The sequence below is a fragment of the Lynx canadensis genome, chromosome B3, assembly GCF_007474595.2.
Source record: "Lynx canadensis isolate LIC74 chromosome B3, mLynCan4.pri.v2, whole genome shotgun sequence".
In the NCBI taxonomy this organism is placed as follows: Eukaryota; Metazoa; Chordata; class Mammalia; order Carnivora; family Felidae; genus Lynx; species Lynx canadensis.
The window spans coordinates 80365388-80381196 of NC_044308.2; the positions used below are offsets into that span (position 1 = coordinate 80365388).

Below are 15809 nucleotides of genomic sequence, written 5' to 3' on the forward strand. Positions count from 1 at the left end.
AAAATTTGCTTTAAAAATTAAAAAATAAGATTTAGAGAAGTTACAAAACGAATGAAAAGGAAACAAGGTAAGTGGTATTGAAAGATGGAAGATACACTCACCTTGTTTAGTTTTCTTAGCCAAAGTGAATCATTGATTGATGGAGGGCTGGTTTCTTTCACATATCCTGTCTCTATTCTGGAACCTCTTGTGGCGTCACTCTGTGGACACATTCCTTATACAAAGAGTCATGACTGGGGAAAGACAGTGGCTCATTGCAAATTGTTGCTGTACCTAAAGTAAAAATAGTGAATGAAAAGTGATTGGAAGTCAAATCAGGCCTGAGTCACAGTAGAAAAGGCATTGTTCTTTTTAAGTTCAAGTTATGATAATATTGAATAAAGAAGCTAAAATATTTAGATTTTAGAATTGCTGTTTTGTAAAGAAATCCCAAGTTTCTTGATTATGAAACTAAGAACATATTATGATTTTCCTGAACAAAATTCTGTGAAATTGTTTTTTAAAAGTTATTATCAAATTTGATTTTTCAGAAACTAGATAAGAAACTTCGAGAAAATCTCAGAGATGCAAGAAACAGTCTTTTTACAGGTGACACACTTGGAGCTGGCCAATTCAGGTATTATGTTAGTTAATATAGGACTTGAAAAATTTATAGATTTATAGCATTTTTTGGGTTGTTTTCTTATGTTATAAAATACCCTTATACTTGTAATTGAAATTTGTTTCTTTTTAATGAGGTAATCACTGTCACGGTTTTGACTCAGATTGTTCTTGTAATACAAGTGGAATATTTTATTTAATTTACGTTCTGTTGTTAGCATTTTGTCTTTTGCATTTTTGTCATCTGTAGGGGAAATTTTTCTCTTTATATGGCTTTGAAGGTCAGAAGCCATTTTATACCGATTATCATTAAGCCTGTTGGTAATAACATTAAAAATAAGTGAAAAACTTGTGATGCTTTTGTATGTCTTGAGCTATCAACTGGTTTCTGTTTTTACCTTGAAATATTTGTTTATTAAAATCAATGGGCAATATTGGTGTAAAGAAGTAGAGAAACCCACACAGATGGCTGAGAATTATTTCAAGGGGAATAGACAATATTTTGGAAAATTAATTCCTACCCCCACTTTTAGGTGAATTAATAAATAAAGCCTGTGAAAATAAACTGATACTTAGAGAGTATAATACCTTCTTGGAATGATAATTCTATGGTAAATTTCCATAGACTTCAAGTTAATTTAGATGGATCCTACGGTCTTATGTACTATTTCTATAATTTGCAGTTTATACTAGCATTGTGTTTCAATTGTTTGTTCAGCTTTCTCGGCTCCTACGTTATTTTAAAATCTTCTGTGATTTCATTGTTGGCTTTAAATATTCTTCAAAATGTTTCTCATTAAAGAGAGCAGAAATGTGAAATTCTCAGCTAATTTTTTTTTTCAACAGAAGGAACTACTATAGCATATTTTACTTAACAGTTCCCTTCTTACAGTGCTCTTATAAAAGCCTTAGAAACCAATATAAAGGCACTGTTTTATTTTGATAATTTCTAAAAACTTATTTATAATAATATTAATAATAAATAATTTATAACATAGTGGTCATTTTTAATTTGTTGGATGCATTTCTAAATTATTTTAATTAGGAGTCAGTAGCCTTACTGTTGTTAAATACATTTGAATCCATTTGTAGGTTAATGATTCTCCATAAGAATTTGGCAATGTCTGGAGACCTGTTTGGCTTTGACACCTGGGTAAATGCTACTGGAATCTAGTGGGCTACATTATAGGATGCTGCTGAACATCCTACAGTGCACAGAATAAGCCCCAAATCTCACTAGTGCTGAATTAAGAAACTGCCATAGGCAATCCTTCCTTGCCTTTCACCTAGCTCTGGAGTAATAAATGATAGTAGGTGGTAACTTTGCCACTCCTACTTACTTATTGCAGAGTTTTATAATCAGTGCAGTGCATTTATAATCAGTACAGTGTAATGAGTTACTAAAATGGTCAAAGGTCTCTAGCAGGAAAAAACGTGCATAATTAATATAATCAGATAACAGTATCTTGTAAAATTGATGTATACTCTTGATACAGTAGTGCCAAATTGGCAACCAGATGACTTTGTGCCTCACTTTGCTTTAAGTCTGCTTCACATCAATAATATATGAAGTATCTGCTAGGTGAATAATAATATAATTAGGTACCGTTTTGGCTTAATGCTTTTAGTTTTATATCTTATAATGGGATAAGGTTTCATAAGGTTCTTCTCTAGGGTCTGCTGTTTTGAATTTGTGTTTACAGAAAAAAAGTTGTAATTTGTTATTTGAAACTGTCAAACATTAGTGTACATTTATAAGATCCTACTCTGTCTTCTAATTTTCCCAGAAACTGACAATAGCTTTCCTTTTTTCCAGAAATGTGAAATACAAATCTGAATAGAAGCAACTTATTCTTACTTTGATAACTATACAATTATTCTGTAAAAGTACTTGTATAGATTTTATCCTTTAAGACAATTCCCTGAGACTTAATAATCTAGCATTATACACAGGCTCTAAGTAGTCCAAAGCATAGAGCAAACTATTATGGAATGTTAGTATTAGCATACTTATTGTTCATATCAGAATGGTATATACTGAAAGGTATTAGAAAAATGGAGATGTATATACTGTTACCAGGAGTTATATAATTTTTTAAATATATTTACAGCTTCCAAAGGCCTTTATTAGTCCTTGTTGACAGAAACATAGATTTGGCAACTCCTTTACACCATACTTGGACATATCAAGCCTTGGTGCATGATGTACTGGTAAGAGGCTAAATATACTACTTTTTACTAAAATGTAGTAACATTCATTGGTCCTTTTAATTTAAAATTAACGTCATGGCTACCAAAACACAGATGAGAAGGATGGAGGTGAGAAATATGAAAGAAAAAGTGACGGGATTTGGTATCACTGGATGTGGATGATGGAGAATAGTGAAGCGTTGAATTTATGATCTTTAAAGTGTAAGATTAATCATTTGTATTGTTGCCAGTGATGGAAAGAAAAGGAATGGAGAAAATGAGTGACTTTTAAAAAAGTTTTCATACAAGTTTTTTCATTTGTTTTTCCCATACTGAGAAAGTAAATAAATAATATGTTTCTCTCTGGGGAGGAAAGCCATAATTTCTCCCTTTTTCCTGGGAATCAGGTAGCCTCACTTTATGGTAAAAAGAAATAGTAATTTTTATATTACACCACATGTTTTCTGAAGTAATTCCATATATTTAAAATCATGTTTGAAACAAAAATCTGTATTTATATGCATACATATATTCATGTATTAAATAGTGTGTATGGCATGTGATATACACGGATAAATAAAAGAGCCCCAGCCTTCAAAGGCACTGGGCAGAAAATATGTACACAAATAATTTCTGTACAAGGCATAATGTAATAAAGCCAGAATAGTCCCCATTTGATAGAAAAATTTAGACCCAAAGTTAAAGAATTTGAACCTAAATCATTTGCTCTGCAAAGACTAGCACTCTAATTTACTAATTTCTGGCCCAGGCCTCTAGGGATTATAGTATATAATAATATCGTTATTGCAAAGAGTTCCTGAAGTGTCATATAGAAAAGAAATGAAAAACATGACAATAGATGGTTTTTTGTTTGGTTTGTTTCCTTAAAACCCATATTCTAGCTATAAGGTTTATTTAAATAAAGTTTTTATTTATTTTGAGGGAGAGAAGGAGAGGGAATCCCAAGCAGGCTCCGCACTATCAGTGTGGAGCCCTACACAGAGCTTGATCTCTAGGACCATGAGATCATGACCTGAGCTGAGATCAAGAGTCAGACACTTAACCAACTGAGCAACCCAGGTGCCCCTCCTGGGGTCTTGTGTTGTTTTAGACTCTAGGATGAGTGTTGATGTAATAGTAGGCAACTCTGATTCAGTATAGAGGGCAAGAAGAATCAAAGGGACTAATGAATTAAACCCTGAGTAAAGGAACATGGAAGCTAGTTTTAGGAGGTCATGTAAGAGGCTGAAGAAGAATTCAACAACTACTGGAGGGCCTACTCTCTGACAGAATATTTGGGGAAAGATCTAAAGGAGGTAAGGTAGTGAATTAATATCTATATGGGAGAATAGCATTCTAGGCAGAATGATGCCTAGCATGTTTAAAAGATAACAAGGTAGCCAAGATGACCAGAGCAAAGTAAGGCAGGGGGAAAATAGCAAGAGATGAAGTTAAATAGGATATGGGAAACCATGTAGCATAGGACATTATAGACTATTGTAGAGATAATTGACTTTCAATTTGAGGGAAATGGGGAGCCACATGCAGTTTTGAGTAAAGGGTGACATCTGATACACATTTTAAGAGTATCACTCTAGCTGCTGTGTTGAAAACACTTTCTTTGGGGGGCATAAGAAGAGTCAAGAGACCAGTAGGAAGCTATTGCAGTTATCTTAGCAAGAGATAATGATGGCCTACAACAGGATGGAAATGGTAAGGGTTATGACAATCTTTGGAATGTAGAGCATAGGATTTGCTGATGAATTGGATGTGGGATCTAAGAGAAAGAGAGAAGTCAAAGATAAGTTCAGAGTATTGCTTTTGCAAATGGATAGATGTTATTTATTGAGATAGGAGAGACATGGCAGGAGAAATTTTGGGGGCGAAGATCAGATGTTCAGTTTTAGACATGTTAAATGTGAGATGCCTGTTAAAATATTCAAGCGTAGATATCAAATAAATGTATGAGTGTGGAGTTCAAGAAGAACATCTGGTCTAGAGAAATAAATTTTGGAGTAGTCCATATATAGATTTAAAGCCAAGAGATAAAAGGAGGTAACTAAGGGGATGAATATAGATAGAAGAATCCAAGAACTGAACTCTGAGGCATTTTTCAACATTTAGAGGTCAAGGTGAAGAATAGGAACTAACAGTATAATGTAGCAAGAACCAACCAGAAGTGAGAGATGAGAACTAGATTTGTGGTGTTTTGGAAGGCAGTGAATTCACTGTTTTCAGAGAGGAGGCAGGAATCAACTTAGACAAATGCTCAGGACTAAGAAGTCACCAATGTGTGTGGCAACATCAAGGTTATTACTAACTGTGGTAAAAGCAGCTTCCATAGCGTAGGGGCAGAACACTGAAGTAGGTTTAAGAGAGATTGAAAGAAGAGACAGAATGAATAGAGACAAACTGAAAGAGTTTTTGCTGTTTAGGAGAATTGAGAAAAGTGGTAATTGCTGCAAGGGTGAGGTAAAAAACAATTTTTAAATGAGAAAAATTATAATTTTTTTAAATTATATTAAATATTATACATTAAAATTTATAAATTAAAAATTTTTAATGAGAAAAATGCCTCTGTAGGTGGCATTAATGGTCAGGATGAGTATAGACCAGGATTTTTCAACCTTGGCATTGACATTTTGGACCCAATAATTTTTTGTTGTGGAGGGCTGCCCTGTGCATTGTGGGATGTTGAGCAGCATCCTTGGCCTTTACCGTCTAGATGTCAGTAGCACTTTCTCAGTTGTGACAACCAAATGTCTACACACAGTGCCATACCCAGACTAGGAAGAGGTGCAAAACTGCCTCTGAGTGAGAACTGCTGTTATAGACTAATAGCAGGAATTTCAGAGGTGGAGTTGTTTTAGGGAAGAGGACAAGTGAAGAATCTGGGAGTAGCAAGGAAGACCCCTGTCTCAGTCCTGGGTCCAACCAGTTGGAGTTCAGTTAGAGCAAGAAAGTACAGTGGAAGTTTCGAGTAGATGTTCAGAAAAGGAGATTTGGCTGTTGAATGAGTAGGAGTTCCAGAGGGTATGAGAGAATGGTTTCAGGAATTGGTTAAAAGTGAGAGATGGGATCTGAGGGAGGTAGTATAGGGAGCCATACAGAGATGGGCATGATGAGATAGTTTTGATTATCTTAGATTTGGTTGGTGGGTTCCTGGCTTTTGGGTGGGAGCTAAGGGTGGTATAGGTTAGGAGTCATCTCTTCATTCCTGCTGGTTGTATGTGGAGGCTGTATAGAGCATTAAGATACTGCTATTTTTTCTAATGAAAGTACTTGATGCTTTGAGCACAGGAGTTAAGGTATATGTACAAGTAATTGCACTGTGAAGAAATATGCTTTTATTCCCCTTTGTTGGAAGAGAAAGTTGGGAAACATAACTTAGAGCAGAGCTTTCCTGAAGCCAGATAAGGCTTATACTGGTCTTTGAGGTTTTCAGTGTAGAGTGAAATGAGAATAGAAAGGGCTGTGAATATTAATTTTTTTGTGTGTGCATTACCTTTTATTACCCTTGTATTTTTGTGAGATATATAATGCAGTAATATTTATTTCGTGTTCTTTGGAGTTAAAATAATCCTTTTAAAAATACAAGGTGCTAAAAATAGATGGTAGAGGGTTTGTTTGGTTGGTTGGTTGGTTTTGCTCTCATCTTCAATTCACACAATTAAAAGTTGGCAATCTTGTGTCCGTAAAAATTCAGTTCAAAAAAATATTTTTTAAAATGTTTATTTTTGAGAGAGCACATGAGCCTGAGCAGAGGAGGGGCAGAGAGAGGGGACAGAGGATCTGAAGTGGGCTCTCTGCTCGCAGCAAAAAGCCTGATGTGGGACTTGAACTTATGAACGGTGAGATCATGAGCTGAGCCAAAGTCAGATGCTCAATCGACCACGCGACCCAGGTGTCCCTCAAAAAAATATTTGTAAGTGCCTGTTCCATGCTAGTCACTGGGATATGTGGTAAACAAAGCAGATGTTACCCCCTGATTGCATGGAGGTTGGAGTAATGGATTCCTGTGGACATTTGGGTTATTGTTGGTTTTAGTTTTTGTTACAAATAATAGAACACATCTCTAGTTAACTTTCTTAGGCTAGGTTCTCAGATTCCATATTACCTTTAAACAGTCTTTTCTCAGCATTATTATCAGAACATTTAGGTCTTACGAAAATAGTTTCCTTAAAGAGATTGGTTAAGATAAACTATACAAGTTACACTGACTTAATCCTGTTCATTAATTTTATTTTTTAATTTAAGATTTTTTTAATTAAAAAAAAAATTTAATTCCAGTACAGTTAACATACAGTGTTAGGGTTTCAGGTGTATAATCTAGTGATTCAGCAATTCTGTATATAACTCACTGCTTGTTAAGAGAAGTGTACCCTTAATCCCCTTCACTTATTTAACCCATCCCCCCTCACCTACGTCTGTTCTGGTTATCGTCTCTTTGTTCGCTATAGTCCAGAGTCTCTTCTTTGGTTTGTCTCTTTTATTTCCTTAGTTCATTTGTTTTGTTTCTTAAATTCCACAGATGAGTGAAAACATATGAAATCATATGTGTTTGAATGCATTCTTTCTCTGACATATTTCACTTAGCACTATGCTCCCTAGATCCATCCATATTGTTGGAGATGCAAGATTTCATTGTTTTTTTATGTTTGTATAATGCTCCATTGTGTGTATATACCATATCTTCTTTATCTGTTCATCTTTTGGCAGACAGCAGGTTCTTTCCATAATTTGACTATTGTAAATAATGCTGCAGTAAACATAGCATTGCATATATCCTTTCGAATTAGTGTTTTCATATTCTTCGGTTAAGTACCCATTTGTCCAATTACTGGATCATATGGTAGTTCCTGTTCATTAATTTTAATGCAGTTTCTAAATATGAAAAAACTATAACTGTGATATCATAAATTATGTCATTTTTTTTTAGTTAAAACTGCTGCTTTTGAGGTTTCCTTGAAATTTTTAACATTCTTAATAATTATTCCCTTTACCTCCACAAGATGGAGTAAAAGTTCTAGATAGGAACGGTAATCTAAAATTGGAGCTTGCTTTTTATATTAAAAATCTTTGCCTGAAAATCTGGAACACTGATAGTATTTATATATCTAGACCTTGGAAACAACTGAAAAATTCACACAGCTTCCCTGTGTGCCAGAAAGAGTGTGGTCATTTACCATGGGAAATACACTCTTCTAGTGAAAACCTTACAGTGCCCCTTTCCTTTTACTGGGATATAAGAAGCACGATTAATAATTAGTCATGATTCCTTTTTATTATACCCTGGTTGTGGGAAGGGTAGATTTGATTATTCATCTGCAATGAATAGTTACCATTGGGCAAAGGGGGATGGGCATTATTTCATCTTAGTATCTTGTTCTTTACTTGGGCTTTGTTTTTTCATATCTCAGGTGCCCTTTTTGTGTCTTTGGCCCTCTGCTACTGACTTTTATTATTTGAAACATTAAACCACAATTTATACTAATATGTCAAGGGTTTTTTTTCCAATTGAAGAAAGGAAGTGGTTTCTAAATAAGTACTTTTAAAAGATTATTAGAAAAGCATTTTAGAAGCACTCCTTTTTTATTTTTATTTTTTTATTATTTTTTACTTTTTTTTATTTTTTATTTTTTTAATATGAAATTTATTGTCAAATTGGTTTCCACACAACACCCAGGGCTCATCCCAACAGGTGCCCTCCTTAATGCCCATCACCCACTTTACCCTCCCTCCCACCCCCCATCAACCCTCAGTTGATTCTCAGTTTTTAAGAGTCTCTTATGGTTTGCCTCCTTCCCTTTCTGTAACTTTTTTTTTTCCTTTCCCCTCCGCCATGGTCTTCTGTTAAGTTTCTCAGGATCCATATAAGAGTGAAAACATACGATATCTGTCTTTCTCTGTATGACTTATTTCACTTTGCATAACACTCTCCAGTTCTATCCATGTTGCTACAAAAGGCCATATTTCATTCTTTCTCATTGCCAAGTAGTATTCCATTGTATATATAAACCATATCTTCTTTATATTTGTCAGTTGATGGACATTTAGGCTCTTTCCATAATTTGGCTCTTGTTGAAAGTGCTGCTATAAACATTGGGGTACAAGGGCCCCTATGCATCAGCACTCCTGTATCCCTTGGGTAAATTCCTAGCAGTGCTATTGCTGGGTCATCGGGTAGATCTATTTTTAATTTTCTGAGGAACCTCCACACTTTTTTCCAGAGCGGCTGCACCAGTGTGCATTCCCACCAACAGTGCAAGAGGGTTCCCATTTCTTGACGTCCTCGCCAGCATCTATAGTCTCCTGATTTGTTCATTTTAGACACTCTGACTGGCATGAGGTGATATCTCAGTGTGGTTTTGATTTGTATTTCCCTGATGAGGAGTGACGTTGAGCATCTTTTCATGTGCCTGTTGGCCATCTGAGTGCCTTCTTTAGAAAAGTGTCTATTCATGTCTTCTGCCCATTTCTTCACTGGATTATTTGTTTTTCAGGTGTGGAGTTTGGTGAGTTCTTTATAGATTTTGGATACTAGCCCTTTATCCGATATGTCATTTGCAAATATCTTTTCCCATTCCGTTGGTTGCCTTTAGTTCTGTTGATTGTTTCCTTTACAGTACAGAAGCTTTTTACCTTCCTGGGGTCCCAGTAGTTCATTTTTGCTTTTAAGTCCCTTGCCTTTGGAGATGTGTCAAGTAAGAAATTGCTGCGGCTGAGGTCAGAGAGGTTTTTTCCTGCTTTCTTCTCTAGGTTTTGATGCTTTCCTGTGTCACATTCAGGTACTTCATTCATTTTGAGTTTATTTTTGTGAATGGTGTAAGAAAGTGGTCTAGTTTCATTCTTCTGCATGTTGCTGTCCATTCTGCCAGCACCATTTATTAAAGTGACTTTTTTCCATTGGATACTCCTTCCTGCTTTGTCAAAGGTTAGTTGGCCCTACATTTGTGAGTCCAATTCTGGAGTCTCTATTCCATTGGTCTGTGTGTCTGTTTCTGTGCCAATACCATGCTGTCTTGATGATTACAGCTTTGTAGTAGAGGCTAAAGTCTGGGATTGTGATGCCTCCCACTTCGGTCTTCTTCAATTATTACTTTGGCTATTCTGAGTCTTCTGTGGTTCCATACAAATTTTAGGATTGCTTGTTGTAGCTTCGAGAAGAATGCTGGTGCAATTTTGATTGGGATTGCATTGAATGTGTAGATTGCTTTGGGTAGTACTGATATTTTGACAATATTTATTCTTCCAATCCATGAGCACGGAATGTTTTTTCATTTCTTTGTATCTTCTTCATTTTCCTTCATAAGCTTTCTATAGTTTTCAGCATACAGATCTTTTACATCTTTTGGTTAGGTTTATTCCTAGGTGTTTTATGCTTCTTGGTGCAATTGTGAATGGGATCAGTTTCTTTATTTGTCTTTCTTTTGCTTCATTGTTAGCGTATAAGAATGCAACTGATTTCTGTATATTAATTTTGTATCCTGCGATTTTGCTGAATTCATGTATCAGTTCTAGCAGATTTTTGGTGGTCTGTCGGGTTTTCCATGTATAGTATCATGTCATCTGCAAATAGCGAAAGCTTGACTTCATCTTTGCCAATTTTGATGCCTTTGATTTCCTTTTGTTGTCTGATTGCTGATGCTAGAACTTCCAATACTGTGTTAAACAACAGCGGTGAGAGTGGACATCCCTGTCGTGTTCCTGATCTCAGGGGGAAAGCTCTCAGGTTTTCCCCATTGAGGATGATATTAGCTGTGGGCTTTTCATAAATGGATTTATGGTGTTTAAGTATGTTCTTTCTATCCCAACTTTCTTGAAGGTTTTTATTTTTTTTTTTGTCATAAAATATGGATATTTTATTTCAGCTCTGGGAAATGAAAAAGTGGGGAACACATCCTTCTACCCAACATTCTAATTTAGCTGACATTAGTTTCAAAAAGGTAAAGCAAATATGTACGTGTATCTGTATAAATATTTTTATGCCCACATATTTGCTCAGATTTTAGTCTCATCAGTGTTTATATATTTAGTCTATTTTTGGTTTTTTTTATAAACACCGCTAAAAATCATTAAATGCATCCCAGTACTTCCAATTCTGCCTCTTCGTCAGTCATTTAATATTGTTTGAATTGAATTCAGTTTGTGTTTTAATCACTTATGTGATTAGTCAAACTGTACATTACATTAGAAGATGTAAGGGAAAAACTTGGTTTAGGTTATTCTATGTATCAGTTACCCTTTACATGATTTTTTCATCATTATTTTCAACTTCACACATCTTGTAGTTCTCTATGCAAACTATTTCAGCTTCTAGTACTGTACATATCTATGTCTTCTGCATGGGACTGCCCATGATCCATGAGCTTGGGGTCAGGCATAAACTGTGTAGCACCTGAGGTAGATGCTGATTTTGTCTTTGTTTCAAAGATGAGTTCTGTTGGTAAAAGCACTCAAAGATTCAGGTTGTGAGTTTTTGCGGATATTTCTATTTCACCAGAGTTTTCTTAGTTTTTTCTTTAGGTTTAGGGAGTGATTCTTTTTTGTTTTGTCCACAATGATTTAACTGCTTCATAAATTTGCTGGTTTGTAGTATATGCCTTTTTCCCAGTTACCTTGGCAGTTATTACTGACTGAACTGGGTAGCAAACAGTTGCTACAGTGGCCAGTCCCAGAGGATAAGCAATTTTCTTAAACCTAGAACCTTTTCTTCCTGAAAACAAGCCTGCTAATCCTGAAACTGTAATCACTCCAGTTTTTGGAAGAAAATCTCTAGGTGGATTCTTCAGATAGACATAAACATCTTTTCCAAATTGTACTGTATCCATTATCCCATTTTTCACAAAGACATAAACACCCTTGCACCAGCCAATATAATGACCAGTTGTTTTGCAGATGGATGCAAAGCCTATTTGTAAATGACCAGGCTGCTCTTTGACATATTTAGACTGCAGAGGTGGTGTGGTATATATGGGGAGCTGCTCTGGTTTTACTAGCTGCTTTTTCAGTTCTTCTTCTTTGGCTGCATGTACACTTACAGATGCACATATCAGACCTGCAGGTATGGTTGTCAGTTTTCCCATCGTAACAGCCGCCATACCTGTGACCTTCTCCATGTAAGTTTTCATATGGTGGGCAGAGAGGGACCAAACAGTTCAACTCTCTCTCGAGGGTTTTTATTAAGAAAGGATGCTGAATTTTGTCAAATGCTTTTCTGCATCAGTTGACAGGATTATATTGTTCTTATCTTTTCTTTTATTAATGTGATGTATCACATTGATTGATTTGCGAATATTGAACCAGCCCTGCAGCCCAGGAATGAATCCCACTTGATCATGGTGATTAATTCTTTTTATATGCTGTTGAATTAGATTTGTTAGTATCTTGTTGAGAATTTTTGCATCCATATTCATCATGGATATTGGCCTGTAGTTCCCTTTTTTTGCTGGGTCTCTGTCTGGGTTGGGAATCAAAGTAATGCTGGCTTCATAGAATGAGTCTGGAAGTTTTCCTTCCCTTTCTATTTTTTGGAACAGCTTAAGAAGGAAAGGTTTTATCTCTGCTTTAAATGTCTGGTAGAATTCCCCAGGGAAGCCATCTGGTCCTAGACTCTTATTTGTTGGGAGATTTTTGATAACTGATTGAATTTCTTCGCTGGTTATGGGTCTGTTCAAGTTTTCTATTTCTCCCTGTTTGAGTTTTGGAAGTGTGTGGGTGCTTCTTCCAGGTTGTCCAGTTTGTTGGCGTATAAGTATTTATAGTATTCCCTGATAATTGCTTGTATTTCTGAGGTATTGGTTGCAATAATTCCATTTTTATTCATGATTTTATCTATTTGGGTCCTCTCCCTTTTCTTTTTTGAGAAGCCTGGCTAGAGGTTTATCCATTTTATTTATTTTTTCAAAATTAACTCTTGGTTTCATTGATCTGCTGTACTATTTTTTTAGATTCTATATTATTTATTTCTGCTCTGATCTTTATTATTTCTCTTCTTCTGCTGGGTTTGGAGTGTCTTTGCTGTTCTGCTTCTGTTTCCTTTAGGTGTGCTATTAGATTTTGTATTTGGTATTTTTATTGTTTCTTGAGATAGGTTTGGACTACAATGTATTTTCCTCTCAGGACTGCCTTCGCTGCATCCCAAAGCATTTGAATTGTTGTATTTTCATTTTCATTTGTTTCCATGTATTTTTTGATTTCCTCTCTAATTGTCTGGTTGACCCATTCATTCTTTAGTAGGGTGTTCTTTAACCTCCATGCTTTTTTGGAGATTTTCCAGACTTTTTCCTGTGGTTATTTCAAGTTTCATAGCATTGTGGTCCGAAAGTGTGCATGGTATGATCTCAATTCTTTTATACTTATGAAGGGCTGTTTTGTGACCCAGTATGTGATCTATCTTGGAGAATGTTCCATGTGCGCTCGAGAAGAAAGTATATTCTGTTGCTTTGGGATGCAGTGTTCTAATATATCTGTCAAGTCCATCTGATCCAATATATCATTCAGGGTTCTTGTTTCTTTATTGATCCTGTGTCTAGATGATCTATGCATTGTTGTAAGTGGAGTATTAAAGTCCCCTGCAATTACCACATTCTTATCAGTAAGGTTGCTTATGTTTGTGATTGTTTTATACATTTGGTGGCTTCCATATTTGGTGCATAGACATTTATAATTGTTAGCTCTTCCTGATGGATAGACCCTGTAACTATTATATAATACCCTTCTTCATCTCTTGTTACAGCCTTTAATTTAAAGTCTAGTTTGTCTGATATAAGTATGGCTACTTCAGCTTTCTTTTGACTTCCAGTAGCATGGTAGATAGTTCTCCATCCCCTCACTTTCAATCTGAACGTGTCCTCAGGTCTAAAATGAGTCTCTTGTAGACAACAAATAGATGGGTCTTGTTTTTTTTATCCATTCTGATACCCTGTATCTTTTGGTTGGAGCATTTAGTCCATTTACAAAGATAGGTTTTAGAGTCATTGGGATATCTGTAAGCTTTTATACTTGTAGTAGTGTCTCTGGTACTTTGTGGTCCTTGCAGCATTTCACTCACAAAGTCCCCCTTAGCATCTCTTATAGGGCTGATTTAGTGGTGATGAATTACTTCAGTTTTTGTTTGTTTGGGAAGACCTTTATCTCTCCTTCTATTCTAAATGACAGACTTGCTGGATAAAGGATTCTCAGCTGCATATTTTTTCTGTTCATCACATTGAAGATTTCCTGCCATTCCTTTCTGGCCTGCCAAGTTTCAGTAGATAGGTCTACGGCTACTCTTACGGGTCTACCTGCTATGGCTGCCTCCATTTTATTTTGCACCTCATAGCATTTTTTAATTCATCATGACTATTTTTTAGTCCCTTGATCTCTGCAGCAATAGATTCTCTGCTGTCCTCTATGCTTTTTTCAAGCCCAGCAATTAATTTTATGACTATTATTCTAAATCCTTGTTCTGTTATATTGCTTAAATCGGTTTTGATCAATTCATTAGCTGTCACTACTTTCTGGAGTTTCTTTTGAGGAAAATTCTTCCGTTTCGTCATTTTGGCTAGTTTTCTGTCTCTTACGTGTTTTAAAAGCTTGTGTGCTGTGCACCTGTGAGCACAGCTGTATTAAAGGAGGGTCATATGCTGTCCAGGGCCTGGCCCTTCAGGACGTGTTTTTTGGGGGATTGTTACTTGCTCTCTGTGTTTGTGACTTTGGTTATTTTATTACCCTACTCGTAGTAATATTTTGTACCCTCCACGAGGTGTGCTTTGATTTGTTCCTTGGAGTAGCCCTGTAAAGGAAAACAGGTAGACAAACAGGAGACAAAAACACACAAACACACAAATTACACAAACAAATAAACAAAAACCTAAAGACTAAAACCAAAAAACCCAAAAACACCAACTACAAGTAAAGAAGAGGGTGGAGGCGGTGCTGATGGAAGAGCATATACAAAGAAAGAAATGACAGAAGTGGGGGGAAGGGGGGGTGGTGGGGGGTGGGGAGAAAAAATAAACATTGATTAGGCAGAGAGACTAAAAGGCTTAATCCAGAGAGAGAAAGGAAAATAAAGAAGGAGGTGGGGAAAACGAAATGAAAATCAAATTACCCAGAGAAACTATATGACTTGATTATTCCAGAGAGAGAGAGAGAGAGAGAGAGAGAGAGAGAGAGAGAGGAGTGTAAAGAAGGAGGTGTAGAACATGTATCAAGACAGTGGATTAAATATGCCTGTTGAGACAGACCAATAACCAGAGTAGCCAGCCTAGGGGAGGGAAGAGATAAGGAGGAGGAATGGGGGGGGGGTGGAGGGTGGAGAATAGATTTATATATCCAGAATTGACCTAGAGTTAATCTGGGTCAATGCTGCAGTGCTTGTAGGTAGTTGCTGTCCACAGGGTCTGTGCCACTCTGGTGGATGTGCAGTTACCCAGTACGAGGGGGCATGGTTTGGCGTTTTCTGGACCCACCTCCATTATGGGCCAAGGGAGTGATCCCTGAGGCCCTGCCTTGGAGTAGTGGTGGGTGGGAATGATCTCCCAGTGTCTTCTCCACGGAGCCAGACCTGGTGGACTCCGTTGGAGTCATCCACACTGTGCTGCGGGTGCAGATGGGGGCGGTCCTTCTTGCTCCACCAACTCCCATGACCCTGCACTTGGCTAGGATTCAGAGTCCTGCTCCATGAGCTCTGGCGCTGGGGAAGCGCCTCTCAATGTGGCGTTACCACGTAACGCCAGACAGCTGGCTTTGTCTGTGCTGCCACACTACAGGGAGGACCGACTTCTCCTATTGAGGATTGAGAGCCGCTGCCCTCACTGTGAGCCCCGGGGTGGCGGACGCAGGCAGGCTTTGTCTTTTCCCACAGCACTTCAGGGAAACGGCCACCTTATTCTCCTGCAGTCTGCACCCTCGGCCCAGCCACCATGCCTGGGGGTAGTAGACGCAAGCAGGTTCTGTGCTATCATGCAGCCTTCCAGGGAGGGAACCACTTTCGCCAGCTGTGGACTGAGCTTCTGACCTACAACCACACCTAG

At 37.0% G+C, this 15809-nt stretch overlaps 1 protein-coding gene and 1 pseudogene across 1 annotated transcript in view; one reads left to right on the plus strand and one right to left on the minus strand.

Moving 5' to 3' along the window:
- The window catches only part of SCFD1 (sec1 family domain containing 1), a 123669-nt gene that overhangs the window by 22128 nt on the left and 85732 nt on the right, over nucleotides 1-15809 (plus strand). Inside the window, exons 9-10 of the mRNA XM_030318874.1 lie at nucleotides 531-616; nucleotides 2712-2811. Of these exons, the coding sequence (XP_030174734.1) occupies nucleotides 531-616; nucleotides 2712-2811 (186 nt within the window). The remainder of the gene's footprint in view (nucleotides 1-530; nucleotides 617-2711; nucleotides 2812-15809) is intronic.
- LOC115516333 lies at nucleotides 11100-11897 on the minus strand (annotated as a pseudogene).